The sequence below is a fragment of the Biomphalaria glabrata genome, chromosome 17, assembly GCF_947242115.1.
Source record: "Biomphalaria glabrata chromosome 17, xgBioGlab47.1, whole genome shotgun sequence".
NCBI classification, from domain to species: domain Eukaryota; kingdom Metazoa; phylum Mollusca; class Gastropoda; family Planorbidae; genus Biomphalaria; species Biomphalaria glabrata.
The window spans coordinates 18,160,412-18,188,343 of record NC_074727.1 but is presented as its reverse complement, the minus strand read 5'-3'; the positions used below and the strand labels follow the sequence as shown (position 1 = coordinate 18,188,343).

The 27,932-nt window shown below is 36.0% G+C and overlaps 1 protein-coding gene across 1 annotated transcript; it reads right to left on the bottom strand.

The window, feature by feature from the left end:
* Positions 1-673: 673 nt before the first annotated feature.
* LOC106062143 (elongin-A-like) lies at positions 674-18,796 on the bottom strand. The gene is made up of 12 exons (XM_056015660.1): positions 18,646-18,796; positions 15,038-15,094; positions 14,494-14,612; positions 10,689-13,563; positions 9,990-10,092; positions 9,341-9,439; positions 6,869-6,922; positions 6,330-6,427; positions 4,581-4,682; positions 3,766-3,844; positions 3,092-3,268; positions 674-2,327 (listed from the first exon to the last, which is right to left on the bottom strand). Exons 1-12 carry the CDS (start codon positions 18,718-18,720, stop codon positions 2,263-2,265), a joined length of 3,903 nt encoding a protein of 1,300 aa, XP_055871635.1. The 5' UTR covers positions 18,721-18,796; the 3' UTR covers positions 674-2,262.
* Between the last annotated feature and the right edge of the window lie 9,136 nt (positions 18,797-27,932).

Below are 27,932 nucleotides of genomic sequence, written 5' to 3'. Positions count from 1 at the left end.
GGAAACTAATATTAAATTTGTTCTTGAAAAACTATATCAAACAGTCATGTCAAGGGGGGGGGGGTCTCCACATGTAGGCTCTATACATTAAAGAGTTAAATAAATAAAGTTTAAGAACATTTTGTGCAACATATTCTAAATGTATATATGCCTATCATTACAATTTCATTAAATTTATACATTCAAGCTTAGAATTTATTTTATTTTGGGGGGGGGGGGAGGTAATAAGGGCAGGGTAAATATGTTACATTTTTTAAATCTATAATTCATTAATATTAAAAGCAAAAAATAATCATTCCCACAAAGGTTGATCAGCTGTATATAGGAGGAATTGTCTTTTTAAAATTATTCTTTTTATATATTTTTTTTTAAATTGCTAACAAGAAATAACTTACAATGAAAATTATATTTACTGACATTGACTCTTGTCTTGTATAAACTAGCATATGAGTATTTAATGCTGGTCATCTTAGTTTTAATATCAAACTGACAATTATCTAAATCAATGCAGCTTTAACAAGAGACAAATAGATATTGGATTACATAATCAATTTTCTCAAAAACACCTTTGCAGTGGTAATTCCAATGCTGCATCCCAATTAGAGTATTACTAGATGGTTAGTGTCACACCAAGGAAGATAGGATGTAAGAATAAAACTAAAAAAAAAACTAATTTAATATGAGCACAAAAAAAATTTATTTGGCAAAGATAATGGCTTGTTGGTTTTTACCTTAAAACATTCAAATAAAATACATTTGCAATATTGTATAGAAGACATTTAAGAAGCAATGCTGTAACATCAAAGTGATCAATAACACTGTTACAATGATCACTTCATAGACAAATCAAATCCATCAAGGAGTTTTGCTTTGACACTTTGTAACATTTCACACGTAAACCCAGATCAATAACAATAGGTCAATAACCTATTTTTAATAAAAGATATATAATTACTCATCTATACTACACACTCACATAATACACATATAACAGATAACTCTTCAGTGATAAAGCAAGTTTTGCTTGGACACACAACACTTCACACACACCAACCCAATAAATAAATAAAAACCAGTTGATGTTAAAACAACAAAAGTCATTTACATAGAATTAACACAATGAGTAAAATTAATGCTACAATTGAGTTACTTCAATGTATAATTTACATATCAATCAATGATATTTTCTGTGCCAACACTAAACCTTTGTTTTTAAATCCTATCTCTGGTTAAATAGCCCCATCATCTTTCTCAAAGTAGTCTATCACCAGTCACAGCTGAGTCTTCATATCCAAGTAAATGCCTTGTTATTAAGATATTTGTGTTTCATACTTTATAGACTAGAAAGCATACAAATCATTTAGTTCTGCCAATAATAGACCCCTTTTAATTATTTCATTTAGACAAAATAATTTGAACATTTGGAGATTAGTTGAATCATCCAAATTTAAAAAAAAAAAAAAATATGGCATCATCCTGCTTCATACTTCAGCATTTAATTTCATAAGAACCAGGATATAAATAAACTTCCTTAAATTTCATCCTGTACATAGACTTCTTATGTCACTGCAGAGAAGTGCAAGACTCATCATGTATGTGACATACAATTTATAAACACTGAATTAGTCTATTTACTGACCACAAAATATTTTTTCTATCATTAGAGTTGGTAAATTTGTTTTTCATACTTATAGGCAGAGCTATGTTTATTTGTATCAACCATCTTGTTAGAAAACAAAAACTATTTACATTATCAAACCATGCTGAAAAGTATAACTTCAAATCTAGTTTGAAACTCAGTTCATGGAGTGAAACTAGATCCAGAGGTCTAGTAAGGAATAAATAATCTGTTTTGTATATTTACAAAGATAAAATGTCAAGTGTGGAAAGACAGTTCTTGCTTAAAGATTAATTTTCTAGATAACATCTAGACAACATAACAGTAGTTTGGTTGGTATGTGTATGTACATATACAAAGGCAACATCACAAAAATGTATAAATTATTTTTAAATTAATTGAAACATGGTTTTTGCTACTGAACCAAAACATGTAAATACAAGCATGTAAATACAATGTGATTAAAATTGTAAATATAACAACAGAACAACAACCATCCTCTTGAGCAGGGTAGTGGCCTTTGTCTAGAAATATCACCTTTTTTCCATGACAAAATAGAATAATGAAAGCCTTGGAACATAGTCACCATCTTTGCCTCTTCCACAAGGTATATTCACCGACATTGCTTCTTCCACAAGTAATATTCACCGTCTCATATTTTTTCTCATCTGTAAAGCTTTTGCCAGCATTGGTGGTGTTGGTCTATACACTGTAAAAAAAAAAAAAAGAATGTTGTGGAGATTATTGCACTTTTGTTAAGCCTGATTGTTTATTTGATTGCTAAAATATCCACTGTTTTCTTGCACTCAGATTAATGAATCAAAAAATGTGTAGCCTAGATCCAGATTTTACTTAATCTTTTACCATTGGGAGCGAGGCATGAGAAATCACTAGGGGTCTCTGGATGGGTAACGGACTTACAGTTATTAACAAAAGCAGTGTAAGTGGCTGGATGTGTAAGGGTAGTTCTTGCTTCATTTTCCATTTATATTCATAAAACAAATGGTTAATCTATATGCTATTGCAGATTTAGTTGTTAATGTTATATTAGCTAATGTTTATACAAGTTATTTAATAGTTCTACTAATATAAAATATTTTACCATCAGCAACTTGTATGAAAATGATTATTGTGAATATAATAATTGCAACAAAATAATTATTAATAATCATCATTATTATAGTTTTAAAATGCTCCTATTGAATAGTATAGAATAATTTAAAATTGATAAATGACATTGGTACTCAATAAAAGCTTATGTGTTTCAAACATATAAAATTTTTAAAAATTATATTCCAAATCAAACACAAAAGTGCATATATTAAAGCCTGAAAACGTGTGTAAATACTTCTGTTTTCAAAGCACCATTTCGTAAGAAACATCTATGAATCAAATATTGAGCAAAGCCTAAGGGTCTTGTAGTTCTGTAACAATGCAAATAAGATAGTTCTATACTAAAGCATTGAAACTTACTTCTTTGAAGTTCAGTCATAGGATTGACTGCTGGCACTGTAAGACTTGGACGATATGGCTTCAATGTAGTGTTTCCTTTTCTGGAGATGCACCCTGTACCAAACTGTTTCTGTTTTCGCAAGACTTCCCTGGGCGGCTTGGCCACTGTGTCAACATAGGCCAGTTGAGCTTTCCTGCCTGTAGACATGTATATTGAGAATACATGAAAAAAAGAATACATCTAATACAGACAGAACATGGAACATAAAGAAAATTAATTGAGGTCACCATTTGATGTCACCAAGTTAATCTTGCTTAAAGTTTATTTCACTCAATTCGCACATCCTAATTAATTATTCATTAGAAAGGGAAAAAATTACACTTTGTCCTAATGCATGGTGAACCGAACATCCCAACAACCTTAAGTACAGTGGCATAGCTATGGTGGGGGGATGGAAAATTTGAAAATCCCCCCTGGCCCCTACTTGAGGGGGGCACCCAAATGAGTTTTTAATTTATTTTTTTTACAATAAATATTAAATATTACGCCAATATCTCATGTCATGATGTCAAAAGTCAAAATGCAGGGGCCCCTAAAGAAGTCAAGCCCCCAGGCTTATTTTTAAATGTCACATTTTACATACCAGACATATGATACAATATATAAATTGTAAAGAAAAAAAAAGTGAACTTACCAGCTTGACCTTTGGTGATTGTGGAAGACATATTGTTTTTCAACTTCTGATACTTTAGTTCCCTCTCTTCAAATTTTTTCTGATAAACGGGAAACAAAGAAAAAATGTTTAATTTTCAAAAAAAAAAAATTGTTTCACTATTTTTAACTCAGATGGATATACAAAAAGAACTATATCATAAATGTATTTTCCATATTTATGCCATAAAAAAGTGTAATGAAACATTAAATAACTAATGAACATTGTAAGCTTACATATAAATATTTACTTAAGATAAAAGTCTTCTTTTAAGATATATACACATTAATCTGTCTACCTTTTGTTGACATTTTGATTTCTAAGGTCCAGGTTAGGTTTTTTAACAATGAAACAGTGAAAGAGAAAAAGAAGAGAAAGATACAGAGATAATGGAACCTAAAGAAAAGCTTTGAAAAAATGAAAAGAGGAAAATTGAAAGATCAATGTTACTGCAAGCAAACGAGCATAAACATATTTTCTCCAGTACTAATAGTACACAAAAATTATTATAAGCTTTTTAAAATTACATAGCTTATCAATACTTTCATGTGTATATGGATACAAAATCTTTTTATGAAAATCCCAAATGCAAACTAACGCGAGAGAATTGGTGAATCTTGCACGGACACACACAAAAAGACCTGATGCTGTGGAATACTGAACAAGACTAATCAACAACAGCTGGAACCAAATATTGTGGAATACTGAATGAGTCAACAACAGCCTGAATCTGATGCTGTGGAATACTGAACAGAACTAGTCAACAACAGCCTGAATCTGAGGAAACATTTACTCACCATGTAGAGCTCTCTCCATGACTCCATCTCCTCCCTCTTACATCCCCTGAAGTCTCTGCTGCACAGGTTCTCCCACAGTTCATCAGTATCCTCCAGGAAGTGCTAAAATGACAGAAAGCAGCTACTTAAAGCAACACTAAGAAGTGCTACCAATGCATTACAAGCCCAAAATAGTTTTTTCTAAACACTTTGTGCAGATTTGCTTTGTAGTTGACGACACAGTGTTTACAATATTTAATAATAACATAAAAGAAAACAAAAGCAAGAGGAAAAATATCATTTATTCTTTTCACAAATGATTTAAACATTTGAAACTTTAATTAAAGTCCATTTTATTTTTAGATAGTTGAAAATAATTTAAATCAAAGAAACTATATCAATTTTAGGCATATCCTTTAATCAACAGTGTATTATGGTTGATTCAAATGATTTAATTCATAACTACTGTTACCAGTTTCCATGGAGTAAAAGAAAAAAAAAAACATTCAAAAAGAAATTATTAGAAATTGAGAAGGATAATGTTTTGTTTATAAGCTGTTCAATGTTTAAAGCTAAACTCAAATTGTTTAAATATTACTTTGCACAAACTAGTGAACTAATGTTACCCAGCAGGCTACCAAAAGGTAGCTGAGCTTAGGAAAATAAATTTAAATAATGGAGAATGCTTGTAAACTACAAAAGTAAAAGTTGGGTGGCAGAGTATTTAATCTTCAGGTTTGAACAAGATTTCACCATGTTGAAAGAAAAAATTGCTACTACCATATGAACATCTCATAACAAAATAATTAACTATTTAAATAACATTTATGTTTAAAACTCTTGCACTTATTATATGCCAGGGGCTAGAGCACCCCAGTGTTGCTATGCAGCATGCTTCAAGTCATCCCAACTTTCAAAAGGAGATCTGAGGAGAAGGTCTAAGGAGGTTCTAAAGTCTAAGGATGGATGTGGCTTAAGGAGTCAAGGCTCCTAAAAATGGAAGTAATAAAAATGATCATCTTGTGAGCTGAAGTGGTGGACAGAGACAGAGCGAAGAGACAGCCTCTCATTCCAGGCCTTAAAATCTTTGCACTTCATCAAAAGTAGCAAGAGGAACTGTGGCAAAGAACAAAGCAGCAGCCCATTAAAGTAGATATCCTTGAGAGACGCTGGAGATGATAGGTCACACCCTTCACAATGCTGCATCCAACATCCCTAACCTGGAACCCCCAAGGAAAGAAGAAGAGGGGACGGCCCAGGAATACATGGTGCCACAATTTGAAAGTAGTTGCCAAACAGATGGGCAATCATGGGAACAGTTGGAGAGACTCGCACAGAACCGAGATGCCTGGAGGAAGCTGGTTGGTGGCCTATGCCCCAGAAGGGACCACAGGCAGAGATGAGATGAGCAAGAGCTTTTAGCCAAACACTCTATGAAAGAGAAGATTAAGTGAAGTACAATGTTAGGCTAAGACAATATCTATACCAGTTGATGCCTTTTACTTAAAACATGAAAAATTATTAAAGCAGAATATAGTCTAATTCCTAAAAATAGATAGTATTGTCTATTAATATGTATCATTCCACAAATCAATGTCTGCAAACCAACTCTTTGGATCCAACTGCAGCTTAGTTAAGAATTTCTTCTCTAAAAGGTATCAGCTATAATATTAAATAGAAATTTTACGCTTAATGACTAGTGTTCTAATGTTATAACAAACTTTTTTTTTTTTCATATGAGCACTATAATAAAAATAAGAAGCCACTCACTGGATTGAAATTCTCCAACTCACACAGCTGTTGGGCTGTACACCTCTCTAGCACGGGCTTCAGGATTGCATAGGGGACACCACCCACATCTTCTATCACTGAAACATAGGTACAACAGTTAGCAACATAGGCACACAATTACTTGAAGTTAAAGAAGTGAGTTTCTTAAAGAGTGACCAAAAAACATCTTGGATAAGTAAAGAACACAAACAAACAAATGAGATATCAGATCTTATTTTGATCAGAAAGCCAACAGAGGAAGGAAAAGCTTAACACTTGATGAGATACATTGGAACTAAGTCTTAGCATTGCTGAAGTATCGAATCTATATGGGTTAAAAAAAAATTAAACATTAAATGTCATTTTATTGTCTTCTAAATTGTGTCTGCTTATAAGGAACAGGTTTTAAAAAACACAACACCTTTGCTTAAGTTTAAAAATAGCCTTTATTCATTACAATAGTTCAGAAAAATCCCTTTATGGCCAGAAAATAAAATATGCATGTATACAGTTTCTCTATTTGAAGTGATTGTACTTACAGTCTATATTTTCTATTAATACTTGCATGCACAGATCATACAATGGCTTGACCTCTGTAAATCAATAAAGAAAGCACAAAATATATAGAATTTGCAAAAAAATTGAGTTCAAGATATCACAAAAAATAATTTCTAAAACTGTCTTTGCAAAACTGACAGCAAATATCAGTAGAATTTAAAAACAATGTATTCAAATGATCTAAATATTTTATTCAAACTTAATATTTCGATAAAAAAAAAAAAGTTCATTGTGGCAACAACATATTCAATAACTCTTTCTCTTGGTAATTATTTTTCCACGTTCCAACGGAATTCTTCATTTTGCTCATTTGGTTCTTTGTTGCTATTTTGGTATATATTTTGGTATATTTTGTTTATATCCCTGGGTATAAATGTGAATAGTATACTTTCTTCTTCTTCTTCTAGCCAGCTTTTTGCTGCTGAGCTGTGAGCTCTTTTGCAGACTGTGCCAAGGAAAAATAGTGTGCTGTTTGTGAACAGTATACATGTGATGGCTTTAAATGTGACTTTTTCCTTGTATGAGAGAGAGAAATAAGTAGTCAGCTGTTATCATAAACTAGAAGAGAATGGATGTTTGTTTGCTAGTACAGAGTGTTTCTTATAGAAATACTACATTTGTAATTTCATGAAGGATAAAGTTTTTCTTGATTCCTGTAGAAATATTTTTGTTATCAATAAGTGTTTACTATCTGTCAGGGGCAGGTATGGCGAGAGTGATTGTGTTATTTCTTTGTACTATTTAAGTATGAAAGAGTTATATCCCTTTGTTTATTTCTCCTCTTCTCTTCCCCCCCCCCCCAGGCATGAATGTGAACAGTATACACGTGATGTTTTTGAATGGTAGTTTTTCCGCTGGTTGATAGAGTGGATTGGTAGTTCGTTAGTTGTATTATGTTCCTAGACTGGTGTTTTGTGTATTTAATATTTACTGAGGTTGATATCATTTTTTGTGCTCAATCAGATACTATTAAAGTATTAAAGTATTACTTGTGTTATTCATATATATATTTGGAGTCGGAGTTTGTTTGTGATAATTATTCGTATTTAAGTAACCCCCTAACGAGCCTAACGAGCCAAGTCGAGAAACACACCAACCAAGTCCTGCCAAGCAGAAGTGAACTCTGACATCTGGAGGCTTCGTCCGGGCAGGTACCTCGTCTTTTGTACCTGTTATTCGTCACTAAGCTAATAAAAGCTAATAAATATTGCATCCAAAGCAAACAATATTTTTATGTCACCTAATAATCGTTGACATTTCTGGGCTTCGTCCGGTCCAGATAAACTACATTTAAGCGAAAATTGTAAATCTGACTTCACAGGACAAATTAAACATTGTCCTGTCTCCTACGCAAGTTACGTCACGTGTTGACATTATTCTTCAAGTGTGGGTGTAGCAGTTCTACACGCTACACGAGTTATATCTCCTACGCAAGTTACGTCCCGTGTTGACATCATTCTTCAAGTGTCCTGTCTCCTACGCAAGTTACGTCACGTGTTGACATTATTCTTCAAGTGTGGGTGTAGCAGTCTCCTACGCAAGTTACGTCCCGTGTTGACATTATTCTTCAAGTGTGGGTGTAGCAGTTCTACACGCTACACGAGTTATATCTCCTACGCAAGTTACGTCCCGTGTTGACATTATTCTTCAAGTGTCCTGTCTCCTACGCAAGTTACGTCACGTGTTGACATTATTCTTCAAGTGTGGGTGTAGCAGTTCTACACGAGTTATATCCCGTGTCCCGTGTTGACATTATTCTTCAAGTGTGGGTGTAGCAGTTCTACACGCTACACGAGTTATATCCCGTGTCCCGTGTTGACATTATTCTTCAAGTGTGGGTGTAGCAGTTCTACACGCTACACGAGTTATATCCCATGTCCCGTGTTGACATTATTCTTCAAGTGTGGGTGTAGCAGTTCTACACGCTACACGAGTTATATCCCGTGTCCCGTGTTGACATTATTCTTCAAGTGTGGGTGTAGCAGTTCTACACGCTACACGAGTTATATCCCGTGTCGACATTTTCTCAACTCAACCTTAATAGACATTTGTTGATTTGTCGTTCAAGCTGACCTTACAGACACTATCGATCCACAGTAATCCTTTGTAAGTAATCCCTAGTGAGCCAAAAAAGGAACCTGACACTAGTCTATGTATTTGTCTGCTGCTAATCTTCTGCAACTTATAGGTTTATTCACTAATTTCATAATCAGCCAATAGCATTAAATTGAGAAAAGCACAATTTTAGTAATATCTTACTATCTTCCCTATACTAATTCAGTGGGTGGCTGTGATATGAAGTCATAATTAACAAGCAATCAAGTAAAAAAAAAATAAACAACTAAATATTTGAAATGCAATTATCATCCACTACAAGATTTAGGTTACAATCATATTTTTTGTATGTTCTTTTATGGGACAAAAGCCCTTCAATTACTCCAAGAAAGTCTCACCAGTGATTCCATGCTTTCTGCCAGAGTAGACTTGCGTTCTAGCCAGGGACTTCACCCCAACAGTCTCTGGGTCAAATCTGGGTGGAGTTGGTGAACGAGCTAAAAGAAAATAATGAGAAAGTTTTTAATAATGAAATAAATTAGCAAGTAACTACAACAGGATCATGAGATCTTTACAAAATAAAGAGAAATGACAATACCAATAAACATACATGTTATCTTATAGATTACAGACATTACTTCAAAAGAGAATGACTTTTTACGCATTTCATGTGTCAACCTAGTCATGTTTTATGGTTTCCTTTATCTTCTATAAGTTCTGGCTACTTACTATAAAAATTGTATTTATACTTGGGTGCACCAACCAACAAGAAAGTAAAAAGTAATACTTGTTTATAGTGGAATAATTTTCAACTTGGACTTAGGGTTAATCAGCAGTCAAGTCTCAAAATGTTTGAGAATATCAACCATTATAAGATTCTAAGTCTCAGCACTGCTCAAGTGTCAAATTAACATGGGTTCAATAATTTTTTATGTCATAATAATTAGAATGTAGCCCTTTTAATATGTTCTAAATTGTTTCAAATGTTGAGACCCACTGATCTGGAAAGTAAATACATTTTAATGCCATTCTACAAACAGTATTCACCTCTCTCGTCTCCATCCATGTAGTAAGGGTTGTATCTAAGTGGCTTATACTGGGCATGAGTCTCAGGGAGCAGACTGAGTAGGTCTTTCTCTGTGACAACCAACTGCAAATAGTATATATGAGAACCAGTGAAAAGATATAGCACTGTAATTACTTAAGCCAAGAAGGCCTGACAAAATGCTCTTTTTAAATACCCTCATGATATAACCAGAATTAAAGAGTTTTGGGAAATTATGGGTTGAAACTTAACTTTGAGGGTTCCTATTTCTACCAGATCACACATCTTTATAAGTTTGTTGGGAATGGTTTTTTAGGGTAGATTTTCTAACCAAAGGTTAAGGTTGTTGAGCTTAATATCCAATGTTCTAGTTTATTCAACTTAATTGATATGCTTTAGACCTATTTCATGCATGAAACCATTAAATTTAAAATACATTTATCATTTGATTGCTACATGTGGCAACAGTACTGTTGGGGAGGGGGAGAAAGGAGAGGTGTGGAAGTCCTTAAAAAGATGACACAGAATTCTAACTACAAAAAAATGTCACCAATATCCAATATCAACCCCATTTAAGGTCCAGAAAATGAAAGCTGCCTCAAATGGCAAAACCTGAATAATCCATCACTCAGTTATTTTATCTACTTTTCCAAGTTAAACTATTTAGCAAAGATCATTGATGTTTAAATTTTTTTACTTACTGATTTGGTGGGTGTAGGAATAGAGAACTTGGACGAAGATGTTTGCTGCAATTTACTAGTTTCAATTAATGGCGACTGGCTGCTTTTGGCTTTTGAAGATAGAGAGATAGAAGATGAGGTCTTTGAAGTTGATGAAGATGCCTTAGAAGTTGAGGCTACTGCCTTGGATGATTTTGAACTGGGTTTGCTCTTCTTCATAATAGCAGCTTCATCAAAGTTTAAGAAGTCATCAAATGACATGGCACTTTCATCAATATAAGGCTTATCAGATTTTTTCCCCTTATTCAAGCTGTTTGAAAGCTCATCAGACTTTGGGGAATCTGGAGCTATGTAGCCTGTATCATTGTCACTATCAGATTGAATGACAGGCTTACGCTTGGAAGACGCCAAACGAGATGTTGAAGGTGAAGGTTTGTTTTCTGGAAGCGACTTAGTGGAACTCCCAGATTTTTCTGATTTATGTGTGGTAGAACCACCAGAGTTCAGTTGGTTGACTTTTTTGTCACAAGCCTTAGTTTCTAATTTAATGACATCAGAAAACAAGTCAACGTCATCAGTGGAATACGTTTTTTTGGGCTTTTCTTTTTTGTGTTTAGAAGAATGGGATCTCTGCTTATCAACAACACAGTCTGAGTGAGAACTTGTAGAGTTTTTTTTTGTAGAGACAATGCTTTGTTTGTTCTGCTTGGGATCCGAGGATGTCACTTTTTTGTCACTGTTGCTTTCTTTAGAGTCACACTTGTCATCTGATCTAGATGAATGAGAGACTTTGCTTTTGTCTTTACTACTGGAGTAATGGGTGCTGTACTTATGTTCATGACTGGATGAATATGATTGTTTCAATGAGGATGTATGTTCGAAATCTTTAGTGTGATGGGAATGTGTCAGTTTTGATGAGGTGCTTGAGTGATCTGAATGATGTGATCGACTCTTATGCTTACTTGAAGAAGAATGGTCACCTTCTTTAAAATAGTTCTTACTTGATTTTGAATGACTGGATGAGTGGCCCTTGCTTTGATCTTCTGAGTTGGCATCACTATCTTCATCTTGATGTATTGCATTCACAGGTGTTGGAGAGTATGTGATTGCAAAAGAACTTCCACCCACTGGAATAGGAGAATATCTCTCTTCTTTCACTCTTGTCTCTTTTAAAATGGGAGTGGGGGAATACTGCTCTTCTTTTACCTTTACTTTGTAAGTAACAGGAGTTGGGGAGTATCTCTCTTCTTTCACTTGGACTTTGTTATTCACAGGAGTTGGAGAGTATCTCTCTTCTTTCACTTTGATTTTGCTGGATACGGGAGTTGGAGAGTATCTTTCTTCTTTTACTCTAATATTGTTAGACAATGGAGTTGGAGAGTATTGCTGTTCTCTAATTACAGAACTAGAGGAGTGCTTTTCTTTTTTTCCTTTTATTTCATTATGTATAGCAGGGGGGGAGGTTGGAAAATGCTGCTCTGCTGCATCATGGTACTTGGAATAGCTACCACTTTTTATCTTGACATTATTTTTTATAGGGGTTGGAGAATAAGCTGGTTTAGCCTCATCACAATGTTGGGGCCTAATGACTGTAGGGGAATACAATTCTCCAATGTCATCGTCAATTTTAGTTTTTTTGGAAGGCACATATTCTGTTTCAGAGCTTGAACTGCGAGAAGAGATATGTGAGGATGATTTGTGACTGGAGGAGGAAATGTTTGAAGATGATTTACAATCTACTGATGATTCTCTTTTAGGGGCTGTAGTCTGTGATGACGATTTATGACTAGAGGATGAATGATGTGAAGATGACTTATGATCGGAGGAAGAAGTATGCTGAGAAGGTTTATGGTCTGATTTATGTCTAGAAGATGAATGGTGAGATGATTTATGACTAGAAGTAGAATGGTGAGATGATGATTTGTGCTCTGATGATCGCTGATCTCCACCTGAATCTGACTTATGATTGGACAAGCTCCGGCTTGATGATGATGATTTGTGATGGGATGATGACCTATGATCTGACAATAACCTGTGATCTGATGATGACCTGTGATCTGATGATGACTTGAGGTTTGAAGATGAGTCGTGACCTGAGGATTTGTGATGAGATGATTTATGGCTTTGTGATGAAGACAGCATTTTATGCTTGGGATTCTTCTCACTGCAATCATCGCTTTCACTATCACTAATGGTATGGTTCTTCCTCTTCCTGTCAACTTTCTTGATGTCCTTTTGCCTGTCACCTCTTTCATCTACACTGTGCGCTCTATCACTTCTCTTTTTGGAATGAGACTCACTATCAGCAGACTGTCTATCTTTTTGAGAAATGGACTTATTACTTGGTCTGTCTTGTTGAGACTCTTTCTTTTCTTCTTTGACTTTGACTATATCACAGTTCTTTTCCCTGTGCTGGGATAACATATGCTTGTAATATTCTTCTACAGAGGAAGATTTCGACTCATCCAATTCTGTGTTGGCATTTGTCATGTCAATGTCACTATCAGTCAGATCTTCATCCCCATGACTGTGTGCCAAAGAAGCAGACTTGGGTGTGACCTGACCATTCATTTTCTTAGTTGGAATGTAGTCCTGTTTGGGTGTTCCATGTGATGTGATCTTCTCTTTCTCACTGGGCATGTAATTTGAGCTTGCCTCAGATTGTCTTTTCTTGGGCTCATAATGAGAGCCCTGAGGTTTTTTAGGTGTAGGGATGTAGACTTCGCCTGGTGGTTTCTTCTTGTCTGAATATTTTTCTTTGTGACTGGGATCTTTGTGGTTTCGTCCTGCTTCCTCACTGTCACTGGTCTCCTCGTGAAATGAATTCCAACTATCTGCGTCACTGTCTTGGTCCTCAGTTTTGATGTGCTCTGACTTTGTAACTTTCTGGGTGCTTCTGCAACATTAAACAAATAAACACTGTGTCACTGAGGGTGACTGTTACAACTGAGGGTGACTATGTTGGGAAACATTATAAAATCTTCTGAAATGAAAGCAGTTTTATTGGGTCTTTTGAGTTGGCATTGGCCTCATTAAGTCATGGAGCAACTATGGTTCATTTTGTAGAAATGGAATGAAAGCCTTGACATTAGCTATGGTCAAACCATTTTTAACAATTATATCATTGATAAAATTCTGAAATGAGTTTTCATGGGATGCCTAATTTATAGTCAGGCCACTTTATGATTAAAATTTCATTAGCAAAGAAATAGCATTTTGATTGATTTTGTTTTGTTTTAATGACTAACCATATTTACTTTTACACTAACTGTAAAGAAGAAACTTAAATCTAAATTACTGTGTGGCTATTGTTAGTAATGTTTATTTACTTGAAAATATTTTGTAACAGTTTGCACAACACTAAGAAGTTATTTTGCAGCAATAGACGGTTTGATTTATACTATGTAAATTTATAGTGATGGAGAAAAAATTCATTAAATATATATTTCAATTTGTAAAAAAATGTACTTGCTATTCATTTAAAGCTCATTTTGTATAATTTAAAGTTGAATTTTTTTAGAAAAAAATATTTAAAAAAAATCAAAAGCATGAAATTCGATATCCTATTCAAAGCCACATATTTATAGTCTTTATTTGGAAGAGGTGTAACATGCGTTGTAAAAGATCACATATATTATATATAAGTAGAATGGCTTTTACTTGAAAGCTCAAACATTTTGTTTGAGAAACATTAAATTAAATCTAGTTTACAAAATGAGAAATGAGAAAGATTTCAACCAATTGAAAGATGCCCTATAAGCTCAATACAAAGAAGACGGACTCTGAATGCTCAAGTTAAAACACTTTCTATTATATATAGACTTACTTTTGGTCCACTTCCTTTTCAACCTGGGTTTTCCAAAAGTTGACAACTTCCAGAGCTCTTTGACCCACAATCCCCTCATATTTTCTGTAAGCATTAACCAATTTACCCACCCCAGTTTCCTGAAATGAATTACAAGATATGATTTTAGTTTATTAAGTAAAGAGTAATTAAAATATATGAACACTTTATCTCTATTTAAAAGTGAAATGAAACTAAATATTAGACAAAAGTCTATGCCATTTCAAGACCTTACTAGTCAATGGAATAAAAGATGTAAACTAAACCTAAGTAATAAACCCCCCAAAGGTCAACAGTCTTGTCATGTTGCTAGAATTAGGACTGAGACTGCTTTATGGATCCTTAATGGAAATTAGTTGTGATTACAATGACTGCATTTTTTCAATTAAATAATAAACAACTTTTTAAGGTTCCCCAACATTTTAAGTTCATATTAAGATGTGAACACTTAGAGATCTCTAAAGCGACTCAAGTTGAAAATCAACCTTGCGAACAATAAATTCACTAACTATTTTAAAAATATTACCTGAAGTGCTGCTATGGAGACATGGAGACGTTTTAATTTCCCAAGTATTTCTAGAAGCTAATGTAAAAGAAAAAGTAATTGTTAATGAATCTCTCAGTAGAATAGTACAAAGGGTGAGAAGAAGAGGGGGAAGATTTATGACCCATGTATTACAATTTAATTAATTACTTTTTTTTTTTAAAGTCTCCATTTAGGATCATATCTCCACTGTCTGGTTAATCATAGAATGATTTATTTTTATTTTTTTTTGTGCATAACTAAAAAAATAAATAAATTGATATTGTCTAAGAATCTAGATCTAACAGGACAAAGCCTACTTGGGAATAAAAATGAAAGTTTTACATATGGTGGGAACAAACCTATCAGGCCACAAGGACACTTGGCTCTAGAAGCTAGGTGTTCTGTTTATACTGAGAAATATGATAAAATTATGCCAACATGGAGGGCAAGCTTTAAATTAAAGCTGATCAGAATTAATTAACAGATACTAGAAACTAATCTGTGTAACTTGTTTCTCTGTGTAAAATATATACATGTATATTATACTAATTTTTAAGCTCTTAAAAGTAAAATGCAAATCTGGATTGTATAGTGAGTATATGTAAGTGTTCATGTATTTCAGACCATCAACAGGTCAACAGGATCATGTTTTATAGACCACAAACCACATCATTTCCTGCCATCTAGGGCCTGATACACAGAGACCTAGAATAGTCTTAACTAAATCCAGTCTATGACTTGGGCTAGATTAGTCTTGATAGACAGATGATTGAGAATCTTGTTCTAGGACAGTCTGGCTAATTAGATCTAGTTCTAGAATCAAGCAATTAAACACCTTAAACAGTACAGTTACAACCAAACACACAGTCTCAAAAATTTATTTAGATCTAGATTAGAAATCTTAATCTAGGTCTATATCATTAATAAAATATAATATTTTGTATATATTAATATCCAGATTAATTGTGATCCAGAGTGTTGTTATGGATGGGTAATAAATCTTAACTAATAAAAATATAATTAACTTGAATAACTTCCTTGAGAACAATACTAAATATAACTTTTATGAGTTTGAGTTTTGAGTTTAGGCAAATCAGCACAATTTAGGCCATGTCGTGCCCGTAATCCTTTAAGGATCACTCTCCCTTTACATAACAAGGGCTAAATTCTATACAGTTAAATCATTGAAAACAAGGTCTATTCACAGTTAAAATAGTAAAGGTAGTAAAAATTTAATAATTTGGTAAAAATCTTAAATATTATATGTTCACAATTCAAAAATCAGATCTTCGTAGACAACCCCACCTCCCGGACAAAGCCGAGTACCTTCCCAGGGTCGACATAACTTTTATAATAAAAAGAAAATCAACTTGATATGAAATGAAAATAAATATAGTAGACTTTAGTAATGACATAAATTATGATAAATCGTATTTTGAACAAAATCTAACTCAATACAATTTAATAACACTTCTTTTCAGTCTCACATTTTGGAGTCGTCTGTCCTACCTAAGACCATTGATGACAATGCCATCAATCTCGCATCATTCACAGACAATTGCTAACCTCTTCCCACCATCACTATAGAAACTCACACACACAAAGTCACAAACTCCATAACAAGTGCCCACAGGCAGAGTAGACTGCATGTACAATTAGACTATTATAGTCAATATTGAATATAGATTTATAATCTAGATCTATATATAGATCTAGATCTATCCAGATCTAATATATATTATATATATTCTGTTATCTATGATTTATGATTATGAATATAATAATAATATAATAATTAGTAAACGACAACAGCAGTCAACAGTAACACTGTTCTAGAGACAGTCTAGATAAAAATAGTCTAGTCTAGAATCTAGATCTAAAAATCAGCTAGATCTAGATCTAGAATCTAGTAGTAGATGACTAGTCTAGATTAGATAGAGGAGGCTCTTATAGTTTGAACACCCCATCGAATTCTCCTTTCTAAACGGGTCGCCTTTTTTTGTTTGTAATTCATTTGTTTTTATGTTTGGATCTAAAATCGACGATTCGGGCCTGCGCATGTCCAATTGTAGATAAGTTCTGGTAATTTTGTTCCGTTTTTCCAAAGCAGAAGGCAGTTATTTAGATTCTCGGTAACCATGTATGTTAAGCTGTTGTTTTAACCTCCCCCGGCAATTCATACCCATATAAGGGATGAAGGCTATATTATTAGCCTGTTTGATCGTAGGCTGATGAGCATATCAAAATAAGCTTCCAAACATCTTTAGAAAGACATTCCAATCACATTTATACCGTTAGCTGTTAAATACAATTAAAAAAGGGGGTGTCCAAACAAATAATAATGAATTCAGCTCATTCTCCTTTTTGAACACAGCAAAATCGTATTAAGAAATATTATTGGGATTAATAAATCTATGATTTTTTCAATGAATAAACATGACCTAGATAGAGATATCTAGAATATATAACTTATGAATGAAAGAAAAAGTGTGGGCTGCTAATTTGAAGCCAGAGACCATGCCCACTGCATGTGATCACGCAAGATCAGCTGGCGGTAAGGAGAGGTATACACTCAGCAAGTAGTGTCACAAACTATCCAACAGGCAGTGGAGGGAAGGGGGAGAGAGTCATGAAAAGAATTATAAGCATCTATGGGAGGGAGGGGATGTTAAGGTGTCACAAAACGAACATCCAAATTATGAAAACAAGAAGAGGGTCCTTGGATGGGAGTTAAAAGAAAGACAGAGAGAAAATACAAGTAGCCTAGTAGAAAATATCATGTTTATTAAATTAAAATAATTAATTTATAGCTCTATAATCTATATAAATTTATTTCTGTCTGTTTCTACACATAGATTATATAGGTATTTAAATAAATAAACTATACACGATATTATTATATATATATAAAGAGAGAAAGAGTATATGAGGAAATAGACTATAAATCCATATTGCAAAATTGAATCTACTTCTTTTACTACAATCTAAATAATTTTTAAGTAACATCGATATAATTTATTAGCAATTACATAGTGGTGTTCAACACCGGTGCTCACTGTTCAACTAAAGGAGAAAGCCCAAAAACTGCGTTCAAAATAGGAGCATGAAGTGACCTAATTTATTCTAAAATAAAATCTTGACTATGGGTGGTAATACAAAGGAACACATCTATTTTTATAGTCCTTTAGTTGCAGAATAAGAATCTGCTTTCAGTTTTTTTGTAAGTTAAACCTTCACCAAATAAAAAAATAAAATAAAAAATTGACCTAGATCTAGTTCCCGAAAGTCGGTGTTCAGTTATAAGAATCTACCATATATTATAGAGTTAATAGTCATTATAGACTTCTAGATATATATCTAGACCTATATCTACATATATATTATATGTAACTGCTTAGCCTCTCCTCAGGGCCTCTGCTACACAGCTGCAGCAACAAATGCCTGAATTAGTGAATCTGAATGGTGAAATTTGGAACAAATTGCAAAACAAAACGCTTACGTTGCAAGTAAAGTAGTCTATTAAACAACACAAATAAGCTAGATTTAGATCGATAACATATGCTCAACATTAGACTATGCAACCAAAAAAAAAACCTTGTTTGTTTTACCTTTTCTTCATCTGGGCCCTCTTCTAAATCAGATTTATATCTCCACAGCCTTCGTATTGTGTCTGCGTCGGCCATTTTAGTCAATCATCTCAATGGCTAAATTTCTTTTTTTTTTCCAGACAAATTTTTATAGATCTAACTGCAGCTGTTTACAACTTCCTTTCGTGTCAGTGGCTAGTTCTTCTAGAATAGAATCTAAAGATTTTAGATAGATCTAGATCTAAACTGACTAAAGCCTTTTTAAAGATCTAGAATCTAGATCTTTATATATATATATACGTAGACCTATATTATTATATAGTATATTATTTAGAGAAATAATATCGAAAATATTGTAAAGGGAATTTTTTTAATATTCAATGTTTAAAAAACTGCAAAGAAATGATTATCGAAGTCCAAAGGGAAAAGATGAAGAAAATGTAGATAGATCTAGCAGACTCTAGACAATAGATATAAAAATTAACTTTATAAAACTTAAAAACCCTTAAAGTTATAATAGTAAAAGCTGCTTTATCTATAAGATCATTTGCACAAACAAATTTATTATCGCACCTGGACACCTATTCGAGAAAAAAAAAAGCTAAATATCTGGTTCAGCTAGTATTTTAACATTTTACAATCACAATGAATAAGACACAAATAAAAATAGATCTATTTTGTTCCAAATTTGAACAAATTTGTAACTTATACTGTAATAAATTTCAAATGAAATGTTTACGAGAAACTGTGGTACTATTTAATGTGCTTTCGTACAAATTTTTGCTCTAATGATTGTTATGTGTAATACAAAGTAAAACAAATATCCTCTTGGACAATATATAACGATTATTATTATTATGGAATTAATTATAACTTTCGTTCTCTCGCACTGCGAGAAATTTTCTGATGATGTGGCAGGTCTGCAGCAGTGGATTCGATTCTCTTAGGAATGCTTATACGACTTCGAGTATGCGGGGGTCTGCGAGTTATTTAACTGCGGTATATGCAATACTATTGGCCTCCTTCAGTCGTAGAACGACTATGGTTCATCTCAGAGCACACTTTCTCATGTGACTGTGGAGCCCTATTTTTGGAGAGACACTCCCGTCCACAAATAGCGCAGGTTAAGGTGGCTTTTGCTTTGGTGGTAGAGGAGCTGGCCATTTTTCGAATTGTACGTTTTTCTTCCTGAGCTGAGACCCATGTTCTTTCACTGTCCATAGCTTTCTTGATCAAGTGAGATGAAAGCCTGGGCATTGTTTATGGTCGGAACGATGTCGCCCACACAGCAGTTCCCCCCCCCCTCTCCGCGCAACTGATGTGACCAAGGGAACGGAATATCCAAACAGTTTGGGATCAGTAGCGCCGCAGGCTCTGTCAGGCTGTAGCACGGTGTACCACAATCTGCCTAAGGGTCACCAACTCCTGATTTTTTCTCAGGGTTGTCTCCCGAAGCCTTTCCTGCGTTTGGGTATAGCCACAAGGCAGCGGTTGTTTGGATTCAGAGTTTTCCTTCTCCTAGATGGGTAGCCAACCAAGGCTAACGAGCCCCTCCTGCCCGAAGCTTACTGGTTCCGCAAGGTTGTTAACGCCGGAAGTGGTAATGGTCTTAAGCCCATCATCTATATATATAATTCTCTTCTTCCCTAATCAGGTCAAACAAGAAGTAAAGCAAAGATCACTCTGTTATTTCTGTGGATAGTCACCCCACGAAAAAAACAAAAGGGGGGGGGGGGAGAACACGTTTTCACAGCTCGCTACGGATGGCTGCGCGCTGGACCGTCAAACCCTGCCCGAACCCATCCCATGCGGGAGGTTTGGACTAGGAATAAGTAAACTATCGTCAACTCTGAAGGAACATCCGAAACATGTGAAACATTTTACAAACACTAAATAGCAGGGCCGGACTTAAGCATTGTGGGGCCCCATTCGAAACGGATTTCGCGGGGCCAAGTTTGGGTAGGGAGGCGGACAATAAGTCAAATTTAAGAGTTTGTATAAGTAAATAAATTCGTCTATGCATTTTATTCATTCTTTACTACGTAGGCTACAGAATTACTTTACGAGCCTTGCGTGTAGCAAAGTCATAAAGTATATCATAATAATTCTGTTTCCCACATAGATCCCGCTCAATAGCAAGAATTAACAAATGTTTCAATCTATCTTTGAGAATTGTTGACATCAAGTAATTCTTCATTAGTTTGAGGCGCGAGAAGCTTCTTTCACCTGATTACACAATTACGGCTAATGCATAATGCCGTTTTTATTAATAGCGCGTAGGATTGACGTTTTCCATATTGAATGACACCCGGATTGACGTTTTCCATATTGAATGACACCCCAAAATGACATTTTTTTTTATGTATTTCATATATTTTAAGGCCTTTTTTGTATATTTTGCAATTTCGGGAGATTTCCATGAGCTCCTGGTAAATCGACAGGAGTGCGCGGGAAATCTGTTTTAAGTTATAAAATGGTTTAATTTAATAATTTATACACCTTGAATTAGCGCGGGTTCCATGAAAGTGCGGATTTCGATCCTTCGGTCACATAGGTTGCAGTGGCCTAAGACCGGCCCTGCAAAATAGCGCCGTATGCTATGCCGCCGGTCGACTAGTTACCTATAAAATGCTTCCAATGGCATGCGTCTCAAATAGCCTCTAACAACCAGTCCAACTCCTGGCCTGCACGTGTGGTTCAGTTACTGAGCATGGTGGAACCGTTACCACAGACAGGAGAAGGGGCAAAGGCGAGCAACTGGCGCCTAATCCATGCAATATAGGCCCTATAGAATATGCATCCTCTGTTTTGGACCACTGAAAACTAGAAAACATTAAGAAACTGGAATAGACGCAAAATATAGTAGGGAGATTCATAACAAACGAATATCATATTTGATTAGAGTAATAGCCTACTTTTAGTCAAATCATTAAAGAGACAATTCAGGATAAAGACTAAATTTAAAACGTCAAGTAGCAATTATAAAAAAACTACAACACTGAACCATTATGTTCAAATACAAAAACAAAACCTAATAAAATACTCAGAAAGACTCAAAGATAGAGGCACATTCCTTGTTCCTTTTACTAGGACAAATTTTCACAAATGCTCCTTCGCTAGTGCTATTATTAGAGCATGGAATGGGTTGCCTGAGATAGCCATGGTTAACATACATGACTATATAATTGACCCAGGAACATGATTTGATTTGATTTGTTGATTTGAGGCACATCGGCACAATTTAGGCCATGTCGTGCCTGCAGTCCCTCAAGGACCACTCTCTCTCTTAACAACAAGGGCCAGATTCTATACAGTCATATAATTAAAATCAAGGTCTATTCACAGTTAAAATAGTAAAGGTAGTAAAAATTTAAATATTTGGTAAAAATCTAATGTAAATAGTGCATGTTCACAAATTCAGAAATCAGATCTTCGTAGATAGCCCCACTTCCCGAATAAAGCCCAGTACCTTCCCAGGGTCGACATTATTAAATAGTGTTTTTAGATTAGTGGGTCTAAAATATTTCGCCCTGACATCCTGGTATCTGGGGCAATCAACGAGGATATGTTCCACGGTGAGGCGAGAGTCACAGTACTCGCAAAGTGGGGGCTCCTCTCTCTTCAGTACAAAAGAGTGCGTGATGTAGGTGTGGCCAATCCTAAGTCTGGACATGGTTGTGCTATCACGCCTTGTCAGACCCTTAGATGTGGGCTGCCACCTGACATCCGCCACAATCTGCCTGAGTTTACTGTGAGTCTCAGCCTCCCATCGGTTCTGTCACTCTCGATAGGTGGCAGAGGCAATACTTTGTCTCAGGTCCGAGTAGGGAATTTGGGTTCCTGACACCGCATGATTTAGGGCTCTCTTTGCTTCTCTGTCTGCGGCTTCGTTTCCCTCAATGCCAACATGGGAGGGGACCCAGATGAAGATGACATCCCTACGGTCGGCTGTTATTTGGTCCAACAGCTTCAGGCTCTTATGTACCAATGGGATGTCAGTCTTCATCCACCCCAAAGCTTGCAATGCAGATTTGGAGTCGGAGCAGATTATAAATTTACTCCTTTCTGATGCTTTTACGGCCATAAGTGCAAGCAACATTGCGTGCAATTCGGCCGTAAAGATGGAGCAGCCATCGGGGAGTCTACGGGAGATTGTTTTGTTCCGAAAGGAGCAGGCACACGCGACCTTTCCCTCCATTTTGGATCCGTCTGTGTAGATGGTGCCACAATCTCCGTAGCTCTCCTGCAGTTCCCTAAAGTGGACTTGTAGTATGCTTGGGTCTGTATTTTCTTTTTTGAAATTAAGGAGGGATAAATTTAATTTGGGTTTATCCATTAGCCAAGGAGGATTCTGAGGGGTTTCTATTTTAGAGATTTGGTCAATGGGTGCGGTTAAATTTTGGATGGGTTCTCTCATTCGAAGGCCCAACGGCTGTATGACGTTAGGCCTTCGATTGTATAATTCTACCTCTGTGGGGTTAAATATGGAGTCAAAAGCAGGGTTCGTGGGGTTGGATTTTAGCTTGACTATATACTGCATTGCAAGCTTTTTCATTCTTATATCCATGGGGAGTTCTCCAGCCTCCACATGGAGACTTGGGATAGGTGATGTACGAAACGCGCCGAGACAGAGACGCAGGGCAGCATTTTGTATTGGTTCCAGTATTTTTAGGTACGACTTCCTTGCTGCTCCATATATTATGGATCCGTAGTCTAGCTTGGATCGAATTAGACTCCGATAGAGCAGCAGCAAGGTATCTCTGTCAGCTCCCCAGTCCGTATGGCTGAGTACTCTTAGTATGTTTAATGACTTTTGGCATTTCTTCTTAAGTTCCTTAATGTGGGGGAGAAAATTAAATTTGGAATCTAAGGTGAGGCCTAAAAATTTTGTAGTTTTCACGACAGGGATCTTCTTTTTGTGTATAAATAGTTCAGGGTCTGGGTAAAGTCCCCTTAGTTTACAAAAATGCATACTAACTGTTTTGGAGTCTGAGAATTTGAAACCATTATAGTTTGCCCAACCCTGAATTTTGTTTAAACATAACTGTAATTTCCTTTCTAAGGTGTTCATGTTTTTCCCATAAGTAAGAATGACAAAGTCATCAACATACAAAGAGCACTCTATGCCAGGGGACAGCGCATTTATGATGCTATTTATTTTAATGTTGAACAGGGTGACTGACAGAATGCTGCCCTGGGGTACACCCATTTCCTGGTCATGAGTGTCAGAAGCGGAGTTGCCCACTCGGACCTGAAATTTTCGATCTTTCAGGAATTCCTCCACAAAACGGGAGAGGTGTCCCTTAAGCCCCATAAGCGCCAGGTCACGTAGAATGCCATGTTTCCAGGTTGTGTCATAGGCCTTTTCTATATCAAAGAATACAGCTACTAGATGTTCTCTTCTGAGTAATGCATTTCTAATATAAGCTTCCAGTCTTACCAGGTGGTCAGTTGTTGTCCGCCCCTGCCGGAATCCGCACTGGTAGTTTGAGATCACTTTATTCCTTTCCAGGTACCAGACCAGCCTACTGTTAATCATTCTTTCCATGGTTTTGCAGATGCAGCTTGTTAGTGCTATTGGTCGATAGTTAGCTGGGTCAGAGCCGTCTCTTCCCGGTTTAGGTATCGGTATAACTGTGGCTTTCCTCCAGCTTTTTGGGAAAGCGCCTGTTTGCCACACACAGTTATAGACCCCTAGTAGGACTGCCAATGAGGGTTCGGGAAGGTGCTTGAGGAACTGGTAATGGATTTCGTCTTCTCCAGGCGCTGTGTCATGTGACTTGTCCAGCGATTCCCTCAGTTCCTCAAGCGAGAACGGTTTGTTGTAGTCTTCATTGTTCTCTGACCTGAAATCAATGGGGTGTCTTTCCTCCCTGGTTTTGACTTTTTGGAACTCTGGCGTGTAGTGTGCAGTGGATGATTTTTCTGCTATTGAGGATGCAAGGCAGTCAGCTATTTCTCTGGGGGACGTGACAGTTCGTCCTTGGTTTTTCAAATGCCCTATTGCATTTGATTCTTTCCCTTTGATTCGCCTTACTGCCTTCCAAACCGCTCTAGCAGAAGTTTTGGCATCCAGACTGCCGACAAAACTTCTCCAGGAATTCCTTTTGGCTGACCGTATGGTTTGTGACCCAGGAACACGCGTGGGACGAAATCATCTTCTTTTCTTTTAAAGAAACGTCTGTATTTTATAAGATAAGATAATTTTCCTTTATCATAAAGGCCTTGCTCGAAATCAAACGTTTTCTTTTTCTTACTCTAACAATTTCTGATCAGTGTCTATAACACAAGCCAGTTCTTCTGTTCCAAGGATGATATTTTAGATTATGGATTTTATTTTTAAAATCAGATATTGGGTCTATAAAATAGTGTTCAACTTTTTCATTGATAATAAACTAACCCCCCCCCCCCCTTTTTCCTGCGGGAGGTTTGGGCTAGCCTTTAGGATGTATAGGCCTATGCTTATTTATCGTCCAATCTGAATATGTAAAACAATGAAAGTATGTTAGGAGAAATAGCCCAAGAAGGGACAGCTTGGAGACATAGCCTACTGCATTAAGGTACGAGCAAAAGGACTTCGAGGCAGCATTAGATAAGAGAAAATGAAAGAACGCTGTCAAATCAGAGAGTTCTAAAACATGTATTCTTATCCACGAAATGTGGCAAAGTTTGTCGCTCCGGTATCGGCATGTGCAGTCACACCAGATTCCGCCTCGCGATTCAATAAACAGTCATCTTCAGTAATCTAGGAGCATAGCCTATCTATCCAACAGAAGGAGCGATATATATATATATATATATATATATATATATATATATATATATATATATATATATATAGGTATAAAGTCTACATTGATACAAGACTGTTAAAAATTTTAAAAATCTCCATTGGATTTTGGAACCTATCTTTTTCGAATTCATTATAAAATGTGGGCAGAAGTTTAGAGGGGCCAGACAGCACCGGGTCACCGAGGTAAATTGAGCATTACTGTTCTTGGCCATCGTTTTCCCAACGTGTGGGGAGCGTTGATAAAGAGGGGGGCACCGTGCAGACAAAGGGTGGTTGAGGGCGAGAAGACAGTCTTTTTTTTTTCGGAGGAAAAATCTTTTCCCAAGTGTCGTCTCATCGTTCTTGTCTTTTCCGTGAACTAAACAGAACCGCTACAAGACGTCTTGCATAACATGAGGAGGATATTTGTCGATTATCAAGCCCATACCAATTGAGTATACGATACATGCCTCCAACACTTATCTAAATCGTCTTCGTGACGATCGTCGTGCTGAGACAAATCCTTTAAAGCACGTGAAAGGAATCGGTCCGTATTTCATGGGGTCTCCCCGGCTCGTAGAAGGAAATAGCCTGACTCTGTCCAATCCTTAACATTGCCGACCTGATATTTAACTTAGTAGAGATGGTTTCCAATCATCGCCTAGTGCAATGAATTCTGATATGGCAAACCACCAGTGGAGTAGGTCTACTTCTGCGTTTCTCAATTCACGTCCTATAAACCAGTGATGTCCAACCTTACTCGTTCTGCGGGCCATTTTGGTTTCCAACCCTCGTGTCACGGGCCACATCAACGAAAAGATACAAAAACGAAATGAAATTAACCTGAAACTATTTGACTATAAACCCGTGGATCTAGTACCCGTAGTTTGACAATTTTTTATTCACGGCTCACATCAAGAATGACGCCATATTTGTTTAATAATGCACATGCCGTTTAGCCTATATGTTGTTGTTTTTTTTAAACAGCTCCACTTTCCTTATAAACAAACATGTTGGTTTATTTTATTATCATGTTCCACAAGTAAAGATCCGTTCACTTTCCCTAGTAGATTCTCCAGTGGCGTAGCTAGGGTGGGGGGAGAATTAGAAAATCCCCCAAATGAGTGTTTTTTACATAAAAAAACTAAATATTACGCAAAATGCAGGGGACCCCAAAAGATGTCAAGCCCCCCAACAGTGAAAAATTCCTAGCTACGCCTCTGCAGATTCTCAATTCAGAAATGTTAAAGGTCATGGTACCAATCCATTCGAGAAAAATGAGGGCCCAAATGTAGGTAAAGATACATTTTTCAACCTTTTTTTTTTTTTGGAAAAAAAAAAGGGGGAGGGGGGGATTTTTTTATACTTTGTGCCGACGTATCGGCGGGCCGTATTTAGGGCATCAGTGCTATAACGTTTCTAGCCTGACATCTCACTGAGACTGGAACACGTGTTCTGGTCTGTTGAGAAAAAAAAAAACAGTGCTGAAGAATCAGTGTCCAAGTGGTCAAATGGTTCCAGAACAAATACTCTGATCCTTGTGTATTCCCACACAAAAAAACGTAACTAATGAAGGTTGTGTAGCTTGTGTGTGGGTGTTGTCAGCAAATATTCACAAAACTCCAGTATGTAAGTGTTTAATGCAATCTGAACTAATACATAAAACTGACTATTTTCATTATATGTTTATCACAAAACTCCATCAAAAGTGGATTTATTATATCCCTGTTGAACCAATACATTCTACAATATAATCTAGTTGATTGTTTAAAAGAGTGACACCAGTAAGTACATTTGTGCTTTCTTCATTCTCAATCAAATACGGAGGCACGGTGGCTGAGCAGTAAAGCACTTGGCTTCCAAACTGGGGGTCCCGGGTTCGAATCCTAGAGAAGACTAGGATTATTAAGTACAGGATCGTTGGGCGCCACTGAGTCCACCCAGCTCTAATGGGTACCTGAAATTAGTTAAAGAAAAGTAAAGGCGGTTGGTCATTGTGCTGGCCACATGACATGCCACAGAAACAGATGACCTTTACATCATCTGCCCCATAGGTCACAAGGTCTGAAAGGGAAACTTAACTTTTTTTAAAATTCTCAATAAAATAACTTGATATAACATTTTGTTATCCATGAAGAAAATTAAACTACCATGTATTTTAACCAATAATAATGTATGTGTAATTTAAAATTAAGAATGAAAAAAAAACAACAAAAAAACTTCAGGGTTGATAATTTACTTCCTAGCCCAAACCTCCCGCAGGGAAGGCAGCAGGCTGGGTATGAATCTGGGATCATCTTCAAGTCCAAACGAAAGTCCAGCAAGCATACTGCACAACCAGGCAGCTTTATTGGAAAGCAGTTTCAGCAAGCTGCTATTAGTGACAGTCCCATTGATGATTATGGATCACAACCATTACAAAGTTAAACCCAGCCCTGTCCATAACAAAAACATGTTTTTTTTTATATAGTGTACAAATTAAATTTAAGTAGATAAGCATACAGACTGCTCTGGCCTTGAAAGTTTGTATGCCTAG

Excerpts from the sequence above, each read along its gene's own strand:
- LOC106062143 (XM_056015660.1), bottom strand. The coding sequence starts at position 18,720 with ATGGCCGACGCAGACACAATACGAAGGCTGTGGAGATATAAATCTGAT. Across the intron at positions 10,093-10,688 it reads TTCCTACACCCACCAAATCA|TTGGTTGTCACAGAGAAAGA; the intron begins GTAAGTAAAAAA and ends TACTATTTGCAG. Across the intron at positions 3,845-4,580 it reads CATGGAGAGAGCTCTACATG|AAAAAATTTGAAGAGAGGGA; the intron begins GTGAGTAAATGT and ends CCCGTTTATCAG.